Genomic DNA, 13,552 nt, shown 5'->3' with positions numbered 1-13,552 from the left:
AGTGAAGTACAATATATGCCCAGCATTTATTTTGTTGTCTCTTCAAAGTTTTTAAATGTAAATATTAACTGATGTCGTTACTGAATGTTAAATAAAACAGCAATTTGGAATTCTTGTAAAAAAAAAGCATTGCTCATGCTGAGAAAAAGTGGTATTAATTTTGACACTTTTAGCATATTTGAAAATTTTACCATGCGAAAATGTTTTAAGGTCTCGGCCGTACAATTTCTTTGCAACACTATTTCCATTTCAGCGGTATGTGACAGAAATCCAACTATTTTTGCAACACAGCATGCGAAAATGGAACATGTGGTGTTAAAATTTTGACGGGCGCAAATCTTGAAACTATTTTCGCATGGTAAAATTCTCCAAATGTGCTACAAGTGTCAAAATTTCTACCACCTTCTCCTAACACGAGTGAACTTGCAAAGTTATAAACTTTCGATATGCGCATTTTTTTTAATTATATTATTATCGTAAAAAGGCATTTGAACATTAAGTTATGGTGTTTAGGAAGATATTAAAATGGTTGTAAGTTTTTAAATAAATAAAGAATGGTATCTTGAGTTTGATAATTTTTTATATGACAATATTTATCATTGCATAATAAGATTTACAGCTTAAAATTAAAACAAAATTTATAAACCAAATCAACTGTTTTTTTCTTGAAAGTATATAATTCTGAACATATATAAGTCTATTTTTTAATTTCTTAAATCCTTATTCTTTTTTTAGTTAATAATAATAATAATATAACTAGGAAGAGGGAAAAGAAATGAATATTGTTTCTAAATTTCATTTTCTCAAGTCTTCATGTTCAGTGATTTTAAATTATAATCGAGGCGCTTAGAACCAGAGAAGTTCTTGTGGCCAAATTACAGTTTAGAGAACACAGCTTTCAAAATAGTCAGGATTCTCGATTTTTGATAAATTGTGATAAGCTCTGAGATTATTTTTTGTTCTTTGTTTGTATTCGGCGTACGCCCAAATGACAATGAATAATATAAAAATTGATACCTTAATGGTGCCTAGTTTTGCTATATGAGAAATTGGCACTTAAAATGCACAACTATCTATGTTTGTTTTCAGTTCGCTTTATATTCAATCACCTTCATAAAAATAATTGTTCAATTTATCTTCTGTTGTCAATACAAATAGCATATAGTCTGAGATACTGGCCTTCATGAATTTTAATTTCATCCAGAAGGAGACATGATACCAGAAAGAAGAAGAAGTTGTCAATACAAAGCCACCAATATTATGAAAAGATGACATAGCCTATCCGTGGGCTTTTCTGGAAAACAAAATTTGGTTTAAAATTTGTAAAAGTACGCACAATACAATGCTATTTTTTTGCTGTTATCTTAAGCTTATAGAAAGTAAAGACTCCCAATGACGCCTTATTTTGCTATCGAATAAAATTCTCTCTAATCTCAAAGCTCATTATGGTCTAACTTTTTAGAAAAAAAGTGAGACCTTAATGATACGTAGTTTTGCTATCACAGAAAAATTGAAACCATACGATGCTATCAGTTTGCTGTTGGTACCTCAATTTGGTCCCGTTGTGCTATTAAATAATGATTTTAGATACCATAATGATGTCAAATTTTGCTATCGTAGAAAGATTAACAGCAAATGATGCTATCAGTTTGCTGTTGACATCTCGTTTTGATCTCAATTTGCTATCGATTTGGGCATCAAAGTCTGCTCGGGTTTATACCAAAATGAGGTGATTCCGTGCACCCATGGTGAAAAAATATTTACATTTTATAAAACAATATTATAGAACAAGTAACAAAATAATATCAAAACAAAAAAGTTCAAAATAATATGTAATAAAAAATTTCCCCTTTACCAGTCACTTTATCAACGTTGCAGTTGGCGTTATTGAAAAACTTATCCGGTACAACTGTGTTCGATGTTTACTCTTGAGCTCGAACTCGCAGACATCGGCTCAGGAGACAACAGACTTGCCAACTGTAGGTGTTGATGTTTCTTTATCTTTACATCATATATGAAGTAATTTCATAGTTTGTTTTTGGTAGTGTGTAGGATAAAATTCCGTCGGAAGCAAAGCAAGACATTTCTCTTACATGTTTGTTAACTATTATGTTTATATACCTTTTGGGATTAAGTAGTTTCCCATTACAACGGTATATTTATTTCTTGAACTGTAAAACTAACTTGGAAAAAAATCCCTGGAAGGGGGGATTAAACCCAATTTAAATATTTATGTTCTAGCAGGTAAGATAAGATTTACAAAGAAAACTTTCTGATAAAGGTGAAAATTTGTGCAAGTTTTCCTTAAAATAATATATATTATACATTTTCACTACATATCGATATCAAAAAGGGTTACTTATTTATCCCCATAGTTGCTAATTTAAAATGGGAGAGTGGGGAATCATGGGCCACTTTTTTTCCTTGTTCCATATCTTCTTTATTATAAAAGATAAAATGAAAATAAAAAATGGTATGGTTTTCTACATTTTCAAGGTATCATAAGGTATTTTTAAATTTTTAACAAGTTATTTTCCCCAAATTCTGACTGTTTGAAAAAAGCAATATTTTTTTGATTTTGAAAAATGGTGGGGAATTGTGGGCCACCAAATCCAAATTGACCAAATAACATGCAAAGTTTATGAGTTGACCCAAAACTGTGATTTCCTAATTCATTTCGTTATTTAAAAGCAATTTCAGATGATGAAATAAAAAAGAGAGCTGTGTATGATCGCATACATTCCGAAATCTGGCTCGCGAACGTTTTGGCAAAATTTCTTATATAGGATGGACAAAATATTTTTCATAACTCTTCATTTGGCATAAGAAAACTTTGCGGTTATGTAAAACGTATTTAAAGTTCTGAATGTGTATAAAAACATAAAAATATAGGTGATTCAAGATGTGTGGCCCATGATTCCCCACAAGCTATGATTTGCAAATTGGTTGCGTTTGTGTGACTTATTGATGTTTCATCAAAAATTCCTTTTCCACGTGAAAGATCATGACAAAACTAAAATCATAAGCGTATGAGCATATTTTTTTATGCACTTTAGGTTCCCCATAGATGAAATTAGCGAGTGTTTTTTTAATTATGTAAGTAAATTTTTCTAACTTTTTTTAGCTTGATAAATAGAAGAAGCATATGATGCGTATTTCAGTCAACAACATATAGGAATATATGCTCACGCAAAGCGACGACAATGACAGTTGGTTTGAGATTTTTATCTCAACACACATCTGATATATTAAAAGTGGCCTACGTTTCCCCATGGCCCACGATACCCCACTCTCCCCTACAATTTTTCAACATGTCTCTTACTCATTCTCCATAATCAAAACAACAATCTCTCGACATACTAACCGCAATCTGCCAGATCAAATCGTTCGAATTGAAGGGCATCTTCATCATCTTCGTCGTCATCGTCGTCGTCATCATCATTCAGCTGGTCTCGTTCGTCGATTTCCTCGACGATACAGTTGCTCCGGTCTAGAATTCGATCTTCCAAATTGCCATCAATAGTGGCGGTGATGTTGTTCGACCCAAAATAGGCCCCCTTGAGTTCCTGGCTTCCAGTCTTCTGACAACTTTTCCTCATGGGCTGCACCTCGAAGACTTCCCTCATCTTATGGCTGCAGCTGAATCCTTCACCTTCGTCGCCAGTCTTTGGGTATCGCTGCTGCTGCGGACGTCTCTTCCCTCGACCTGCCGCCATACCGGAGCACGTGCCTTTGCCACTTCCGGTTGTCACTTCCGGCTGACTGAGGAAGGCTTCCAATCGTCGGGTACTCACAACCGCCGACAGGATAATCGGAATCGTGATTGGAAAGATAAACAGTGGCACCGTCAGTTGATTAAACAGGGCCAGAGAGGCGAAAAGGCGGGCAGCAGAGAACTCCATCTTTGATGCTGGTGTTGTTGACGAGGCCAATGTTTCCCCCATTATTGATGCCGTTGTTGTTGCTGATGATGATGATGATGATGATGGGTGCTGGTGTTCCTGCTCAAGATGCGTGAATACGGTAACCGTCACGAATGTTATCAACACCGATGAGATATGTGTGAGCAGCACTGCGGAAGGGAAAGATTTTGAAGAAGGCAAATTATTACTAATTTAATCAAGATTCTGATAGGTTCAGGAAGCATGTAAAAGATTGCAATTTTCTTGGAGAAAAATCAATTATACGAAGACATCCTTTGAAAAATAATTGAAATTAAGTATGTATTTGTATTTTTTAGGTTTGGAAGTACAAAATTCAAAAAATCAACGAAAAGATGAAGGGTTTTGAAAAAAAATCGAATTTAATTTTTTTCCCTTCGAGTACTTACTATTAACTGAAAAACATTTGAAACTTTTAATTCGAGAGGGTAAATAAAATAACGGAAGATACAAAAAGGAATAATAAGATAATTCAATTAACGTTGTTCATAAGGTTGATTTGAGAACTTGATTCATTCTGTTTTAGAATTTTATTTTTTTATCAAAACAAAACTAACTGAAGATATTTTTCAGGTTTTTCAACAAGCTTGAAGTATGAGGATTTTGATATGGACAGTGGCGGTGTAGAGTTTCCACGATGAAAAATGACCAACCTAAATCTATCCACTTCAGTTTATTGAAGGAAAACCTTAATTCCTCCCGTTGTTTACATTCGCGTCCGATCACTCCTTCGCTCCAAAACTCAATCCCCCTTTTTCCCGCTCTCGCATCTGACTGTTCTCCTTTGTCTCAGGTATGTCATGTTTAGCAGGTAAGGCTAATCACAATGTACTGTTGTGTGTGTTAGGGCGCGCCCCTACATCCCCCTTTACACATCCTGATCTGATGTGGCACTTCGTCTTATAGTGTATTTGTTTATGCCGAGTGTTGCACTAGTGTTGCACTGGTTTTGACCTGTCGGAGTTATGCTTACGGACGGTGGCCCACCGATAATTTTGCCAGTGTTGCGAGAGAGCGTGTGAGTGAGGGAGGTAGCAATACACTGGCGACGATTTGTGTTTGTTTTTATCGGGTACGGTGGAACACTCCACGAGTGGAGAAAACAAATACGAGATTAGAATCACCAACTCCTCCAGGATTCCCGGTTTCCGTTCCTATGTTCCTCCTGATATACATGCTCTATTTGTCACCTTGAATATTACTTCCGGAATCTTCTGGGACGAAGAGTATTAGGTTCTTCTTTTGTTCTACCTTTATCTTAAGACCATTTTTTGTAAGCATCATATTCTTTGTTGTTCAAAGCTATGCTAAACTTACCGTCCTTCTCGATTGTTGAAACACGCAGGCTTTTATTTACAGAGACTTTTCTTTCTTGAGTGAATCTGAATTTGACGCAATCTTCCCTTCCATTTTGTTGAACAATTGCATCGCATCGCACAGTCTCAACTTTATGTGCTAAAGTAGAAACATATGAAGTTCTACCGCAGCTTTTAAGCGATGAAATTCTCTGATATACATTTATCTTTTTACTAGTTAGCTTTGGAAAGGTACCGATGCATCCATACATATTCTTTAGATAACCATGCTTGTTTGCTGTGCCCGTTGTTTGACTTTCTTATCAATAAAAAAATCAACGTTTCATCAGCTAGAATAAATAGAACAAACTGTATTTAAACTAACAGTTAAAAGGTTTTTTTTCGTTTATAGCCTTTTGCATTTTCTTCTTTGTTTCTGTTTTTTTATTGATTCACTCAAGTGGTAATCAGATAACACCTTTAAAATATGTGATTTCTTTTTTTTCTCACGCGTGTTCTCAAAAGTTCCGCTTTTCTCAGCGACATATATGATAGATCTCTTCATGATTTAGTTAATTTCATACTAACAGAGAATACGAGACAATAGGTTTAACCGACTATGGATTCCTGAGCTAATATATGTAGGTTATCCGAGTTATGGAAAGGTAAGGTCAAACGCATAACCCAAATCGATTGTTAAAAGTCATTATATTGGATGTTGTTTAGCGAGAAATAATCGAAATACAGATCGTTATGATAAAACTATAACGGTTTTAAGTTGAAAGTGGAAGTTTAATGAACGCCGGACATTTATTCCTGTACTTTAAGTAAAGACTCATTTGCCTTGGCCAGAATCTATCACCATGATCCAGCCAAAATAGGAAACAATCCCTAGACCAAACATTACCCTACTTTAATTGAAAGCACTTAAGCAATCTGGAACTATAGCAAGTTCCCGAAATATAAACCGTTATTTATTTATTGTTTACAATGCAATGAAGTCCGAAACATGTCCTGCAGTTTGATATACCTACAGTATTGTCAATTAATTTTGCCGGCGCTGATGTTGATGAAAACTTCGGGTTGAGGACGACAAAACTACTTCTTTCTCCACTTTTAATGTAACTAACCACAAGGTACCACAGACGATACAATATGATCTGTTGTAACGATTTTTCACGAGAAAACACGAACTGTGGTTGATTGTCTTCTACATAGAACAGAGAAAAAATATCAATATTCGAAACATGGTGCTGTAAAGCAAAATCCTTTAGAATAGGTGATCATCAAACGTTGATGCGTTTTTCTATAACGCCATCACTGCACTCATCTTATTTGAAATATAGGTAAATGAACAAATTATTTTCATCTAGTCAAACTTGTTTCCTTGCCCACTACACGCATTCGTTAAACTCCAACAATCAAACCGCCTGCACTCTTCGGTTTAACAGACTTTTTTTTAAGAGAACGCAAAATAAGGACTTCTAGGAGTCACTAGAGTTCTTCAGTACCGTCTGCGCTCATCAGGCACGCAATGTTATTTCAAACGGAAATGAATTGACTTCTCGAAGTCATTCTTACTTTGTTATCACTTCAAAATATTATTCTTCTAAGCAACCAGAGTTCCTCAGCACCATCTGCGCTCCACGGAGGCTTAAAGATTACGTGTCAACGAAATGCAATCGAGTTTTTTTTCGCATTTCGCGACTGGTTCCTCAAAACTGTTAGTACCAAGGTGTGTATATACAGGAGGTGTTACCGAATATTGAATTCCCGATTCAGCCATTTTGTCTATTCAGGCTATGCAACTATGCGGAACTCATGAAGTTTGTTTACCAACAAACCACAGAAATACTGAGCAAATAATCTTATGTTTGTGAACAAACTCATTGAGAGCCCCGCTCACTCCTCGCCTACTTACTGTGAAAGTCGGAGAACCTCGTGTATTATAAAACCTTGATTAGTACTCATCAGAGTCACTTCACTAATGAATCCTCGAGATTTATGGAATTTAAGGCATCCTAAATTTGTATACACATATTATTACTCTGCTTCATCTCAGAGGAAACTTAGTTATTTCACAAAGAATTATTTTCTCATTGCCTTCTCGGAGGGACACCAAAGAAATTTTTTTCCACAGAAGATTTCCGTATATTCTGAAGCTTACCTGTTCAGAGAAAATGCTCTCTTCCGTCTCATAAAATTCCCTCAGAGGAATTGCATTTCTTTTCAGAAAGGTTACATTAATCCTCCTCAAAGGAATTGAATTGCGTTCTTTCTCCTCAGAGAAGTTACATTATTCCTCCTCAAAGGAATTGGATTCTTCTCCTCAGAGAAGTTGAATTATTCCTCCTCAAAGGAATTGAATTGCGTTCTTTCTCCTCAGAGAAGTTACATTATTCCTCCTCAAAGGAATTGAATTCTTCTCCTCAGAGAAGTTGAATTATTCCTCCTCAAAGGAATTGAATTGCGTTCTTTCTCCTCAGAGAAGTAACATTATTCCTCCTCAAAAGAATTGAATTCTTCTCCTCAGAGAAGTTGAATTATTCCTCCTCAAAGGAATTGAATTCCTTTCTCCTGAAAGGAACCTCACTCTTCCTCCTCAGAGGAACTTCACCCTTCCTCTTAAGAGGAATTGAATTCTTCCTCCTCTGAGGATTTGAATTCTTCCTCCTCAGAGGAACTTCACACTGCCTCCTCAGAGCAACATTTTACATGAACCTCCTCAGAGGGTTTCGTCGTACATCCGCAAAGGAACACCTACCATCTTCTCAAAGATAATGCCCCTTAGCTTTCCTCAGAACTGCAATCTTCCTCCTCGAAGTAATCATACCACTCATATACGCGGAGAAATATTCCTCATTATGCACACATTTGTCTCTGACTTCCTCAAAGGAAACAGAGGCTCATTCATCTCCTCAGAGAATCCTTCCTCCTCAGAGAACACTTTTTTTACCCTCCTCAGAGGTTCCATGGTACCTTCTACCCTCCTCAGAGGATAGAATCTTCTCGAAGATCTGTCTTTTCCTTTTCTCCTCAAAGAAAAGTCCTGTGAATTGCACTTCGCTTCGAAAGAATTGCATTTATCATCTCAAAGGAATCATATCGTGAATCTTCTCAAAGAAATCACTTTAACTCAAATTCCTCAGAATCAATGAGTTGCTGATCAATTTCTCGAAATTGATCCGTAATCGGAAATTTGTTTTTTTTTTCGCTCGAAAAACAGGCGTGGGTAGCATAACCTCAGTTTGACCACTTTTTTTCTTTGGATTTCCTTTTTATATATTCTTAACTCACCCTTTTCTCCGTCCTCGTCGCCAGATGTAGAGTTTCCACGATGAAAAATGACCAACCTAAATCTATCCACTTCAGTTTATTGAAGGAAAACCTTAATTCCTCCCGTTGTTTACATTCGCGTCCGATCACTCCTTCGCTCCAAAACTCAATCCCCCTTTTTCCCGCTCTCGCATCTGACTGTTCTCCTTTGTCTCAGGTATGTCATGTTTAGCAGGTAAGGCTAATCACAATGTACTGTTGTGTGTGTTAGGGCGCGCCCCTACAGCCGGATTAAACCTTCGGGTTTTTATTGATTATGATTATAGAAATAAAAGTTTATAACCTAGCCTTCAATCCCCTCAGAAATCTATCTTCACAGCCGAATCAAACAAAGAATGAATATAAAATTTTTAGATTTTGCAATAAAGGGTGGTACGGTCAAAATTTGTTCAAGGGAAAACGCGTGTAAATCGGTGAAGTCGTTTATTTAAAAAATCAAATTAAATTCCTTTTTCAAGTTTAATTAGTATAAATTTCAAGAAAAATACTCAGTTATTCTTCCGCTTTTCCAAATCCGAATTGCCGGGCCTTACGCTTAACCCCTGCCATCAGATTTTGTACAGCCACCTTGTCCACCTTCTTCGCCGCAGAAAGCCAGTTTGCTTTGAACTGCTGCTCGTCCTTAGCAGTTTTTTGGTCTTCTTTAGGTTCCGCTTGACAATAGCCCAGTATTTCTCAATGGGGCGGAGCTCTGGCGTGTTGGGAGAGTTTTTGTCCTTGGGAACCACCTGCACGTTGTTGACGGCGTACCACTCCATGGCCTTTTTACCGTAATGGAAAAATGCCAAATCCGGCCAAAACAGTACGAAACAACCGTGTTTCTTCAGGAAAGGCAGCAGACGTTTATTCAAACAACCTTTCACGTAAATTTCTTGGTTGACAGTCCCGGAAGCAATGAAAATGCTGCTTTTCAAGCCACAGGTACAGATGGCTTGCAAAACCAGATACTGCTTCGCGAACTTTGACAGTTGACAGTGCTTGAAAATATCGGCTACCTTTTCCCTTCGTTTTGCCGTATAAAACTCCTGTCCCGGAAGCTGCTTGTAGTCGGCTTTGACGTAGGTTTCGTCGTTCATTATCACGCAGTCAAACTTCGTCAGCATCGTCGTGTACAGCCTCCGGGATCGCGCTTTGGCCGTCGTATTATGTTTATCATCGCGTTTTGGAGTCACTACCTTATTGTAAGTCGATAGTCCGGCTCGTTTTTTGGCTCGATGCACAGTTGAAGACGATACACCCAGCTTATTTGCGGCATCTCGGAGAGAGAGGTTGGGGTTTCGCTTGAAACTACCGGCAACTCTCTTTGTCGTCTCAGCGGCTTCCGGTTTTCGATTCCCCCCCCCGATCCATACTTCCTGGCTGTCGACAAACGTTCCCCAAACACTTTAATTACATTTGTAACGGTTGACTTGGCAACTTTTAGCGATTTTGCTAGCTTTGCGTGCGAGTAGCTCGGATTTTCGCGATGTGCGAGTAGCTCGGATTTTCGCGATGTGCGAGCAAAATTTTGATACGCTGCTCTTCTTCCTTGGACGGCATTTTGACAACTGAAGAGTGAATTCCAAAATCAAAATAGTAGCAACATTCTACACACACACACACACACACACACACACACACACACACACACACACACACACACACACACACACACACACACCTTCAAAATGAGGGGTGTTCATGTTTTCTAAATGCAAAATTGAAAGAAATATGTCAAGTTGATATTGACCAAATTTTGACCGAATCACCCTTTAAGATAGAAATAAGGATGAACATTCAATAATGAATCTCAGTATGGCCGATTGGACCAATTAAGGCAACTAAAGATTTTTTTAAATTGATTTTCGCATATTTAAATAATGCTCAAAAAGCTTACAATAATTTTGCAATATTCATACAAACATTTATTCTTATAAAGTGAGCATACTAGATTGCCCGTTTTAAAAATTTAATTCCTATTAATTTTCATTGTTTCTCTTCAAATTCTTTATATTTTTATTAAAATTTCAATTATTCTCGGCATTTGCTCTGATATTGTCCGGATAAAATTCAGGAATATTTTTTTATAAAGACTTTAATTCAATTTAGATAAACATGAATTATAAAATTCATACAAACAACGGTTAAGTCTAAATTTGGAATAATAAACCATGCTTTTGTGTAAAAAAAATGAACTACATAAACTAAAATGAGAGATGTTTATCTTTATCCTACCAATTCTGTGCTGTAAAAACTGATTATAAGGTACTGTAATTTGTTCAAATCACAGCAAAGCTAAAAAAAAGTAGTAAAAGCCTTAACAGCTTTAACACAGGAAAAAAACACAGAAAACTCAAATTGGGCTCAATGTTGTGAGCTGGCATTATTTAAATTTGGTTTTATTTGGAAGTTTTAAAATGATTTTAACGTTGCTGACGTTTTTCGATAAAAAGAATGAAATTTGTTATATTGTTCCTTAATTCATTCTTGATTTTCGGGTTTTGTTTTAAAAAAAATGTAAATCATATGCTAAGATTTAATCAAGTTTTGGAAAAAAAAATTACGGAATGGAAAGAAATTAAAATTTTGCAATATTACTCAAGGGCAGACTTGTAAACCATCGACATTTTCTCTGACAGTCGCATAGCCTGCTTTTATCAGTTTCATTGTTCGTGCCATCAAACGAATGCGACCGAAAACTTGCCGAACAGTCGACTACCATCAAACGAAACGACATTCATTCTTCTTTGTGTGATTGTCGAACGAAATTTCGTGTCTTGGTACACGAGAGGGATAATATGATGGTCAAACGACCATAATTCCCGACAGTTTACGACATCGCCTATCTCTTTCACGCAGCAGAACTTACAGACTCAATAAGCAAATGCAATCTTTTCTTTTCACTCCCTTTTGTTGGAAAAAAAATCTGCAGCGCCGGGTGATGTTTGGATGTGTTGGTCGAACATTGTGGAACGATTATCTCGATTATCTACGCAAGAGGGATGAAAGTCAAACGACTAACCACAAAAAAGATCAAAATTTCATTTGACATTTTTTTGCTCTCCGATCAAACGATTGCGCTCTCCACGATTGTCACGAACGATGTGTGATGGTAGTCTCCGGAAAAATTCAAACGATGGTGACCACTTACAAGCCTGCTCAAGGGAGCCCCCTTAGCATATATTTAGGTAAAACTATTCGAGATATTATTTCAAGAAGCTCCCTTAAGTTACCTATTTTACGATTCAATTACGATTTCCTAGTTTCTAGCACTTGTTCTGATTAAAGTAATATAAATTTTTTACTCGGGGGCCCCTCCTGAGGCAATTACCCCCATTGCCCCTTCCTCCCCTTAATACAGTCTTGGTCATGAGTTGAAAAATGGCTTTAGAAACCTATTTCTATTAATTTGAATTCCGAACCAACCACCCCTCCCCTCATGGACGAGTCCTTCGCACGGGCCTAATAACAGATGTTACTTATTTTACCATATACCCAGTCATTAATTGTTTGTCAAAAGTCATTCGAAAAAGTTTAACAGATCAATTCGAATAGAACGTCAAGACAAATATTTAGTCAGCAGTATATAACTGTCTTGGCACGTCTTAAACTGTAGCCTAGTAAAATATAAACAAACGTGAACGGTTCACTGAGCAGAAGCCATATCTTAGAGCTGAATGAGATGAATTCGCATCGAACAGTCTCCCACGCAACAGCAATTGCCAACTGACAAGAACAAATACACAAACAATTTGCCCAGCGACTTTGGCCTTGTCCTTAAGAAAACCGGAAGCAGCAGATGAGAAACTTTTCTCCCTTCGTGACAAGACAATGTGCAGACGGCAAAATAAGAAAATTAAGTCGAATGATAAATATTTCCAATAACCACCACACAGAGCGCCCTTCTTCAGCTTTGAGTTTGAGAGGCATCAATTTTAATCCCATCCTCAAGGTTTTTTTTTTCTCTTTGAGTATGTACATTCATTTTGCGTGCACCCAAGCCTGGGCACCAAGAAGATGCCAAAAGGATTTAGTGCATTGCAGAATGTTAAATGAACTTGGGAAAGATGTTTTCCCTCATCAGCCCGACAGATCGTCACGTTTTTCTCATTTTAAGCTCGCCAGCCCCACAGCTAGCGATAGCTAGCTTGTAATCGAATACAAGGGAGAAAATTACTTCCCGTTTGCCGGTAAAATAGTTGGTTGGTTGTTTTGTTTGTTAAGAGAATGGGTGCCCATCTTTGCCTTTGGTGTGGAACCTTCAGGTGCACATCGAGCCTTTTTAACCCCATCATCAATTATTTTGGTATCAGAATGAAATTTATTTTTATTTTTATTCTATTTAAGTTTAGAAAAAAACAGGCTTTCTCTTAAAAATGTGTCAAAATGTGCATACAAATAATAATGCAAATTGATGATTATTTTATCTCTATTTCTTAAAATATTACCCTGAAACTTTTGAATGCTATGCAATTAATTCAATTTTACGGTAATTTATCTGTGTATTTATTACCCATTCCAAGCATCCCTCAACTGGAGACATATTTTAACTTTGCATGATTTCAGAAACATATTGCACAGCATAAGAAAGGTTATTTCGTTAGCAGCATTTTGTAGCAAAAAATTCTCAGTTATCTTTTTTTCTTTTCAAATAAGGTATGTTACTGTTAATTTTAACATTTTAATTTAACCGAGGAAGAATGATCCTAACGGGTTAAACTCCTATTAAAAAAATTAGTTGATTTTAACAATTGTTCTTCATTTGATTAAAAAAAACTTTTGAAAAATTTAGGTATGCCATTTTTCTTGCAATATTATTTAAGCATAATAAAAAATAAAAGATAAAGAATAATCACTGCAAGTTTTTCTGTAGAATCGGTGATAACGGTGTCTATTTTTAAATGTTGTGACATCTCGACAGTTTTACTGTTTTTTAATTCATGATTCTTTTATGAGTCAAATATAGTCGAAAATTGGGGATCTCTTCTAACTTTTTGAGAG

At 36.4% G+C, this 13,552-nt stretch overlaps 1 protein-coding gene across 12 annotated transcripts in view; it reads right to left on the bottom strand.

Moving 5' to 3' along the window:
• LOC129741933 (ATP-binding cassette sub-family C member Sur) overlaps positions 1-13,552 on the bottom strand; it is a 373,059-nt gene that overhangs the window by 148,412 nt on the left and 211,095 nt on the right. For 11 of the 12 annotated variants that reach the window (XM_055733758.1, XM_055733747.1, XM_055733756.1 and 8 more), the window contains exon 10: positions 3,365-4,072. The exons of the other annotated variant lie outside the window; for it this stretch is intronic. In XM_055733758.1, coding sequence (XP_055589733.1) covers positions 3,365-4,072 — 708 coding nt within the window. The remainder of the gene's footprint in view (positions 1-3,364; positions 4,073-13,552) is intronic. 12 annotated transcript variants of the gene reach the window in all.

This window comes from Uranotaenia lowii, chromosome 2 (genome assembly GCF_029784155.1).
Source record: "Uranotaenia lowii strain MFRU-FL chromosome 2, ASM2978415v1, whole genome shotgun sequence".
Lineage (NCBI taxonomy): Eukaryota > Metazoa > Arthropoda > Insecta > Diptera > Culicidae > Uranotaenia > Uranotaenia lowii.
This window is presented reverse-complemented; position numbering and strand designations above follow the sequence as displayed.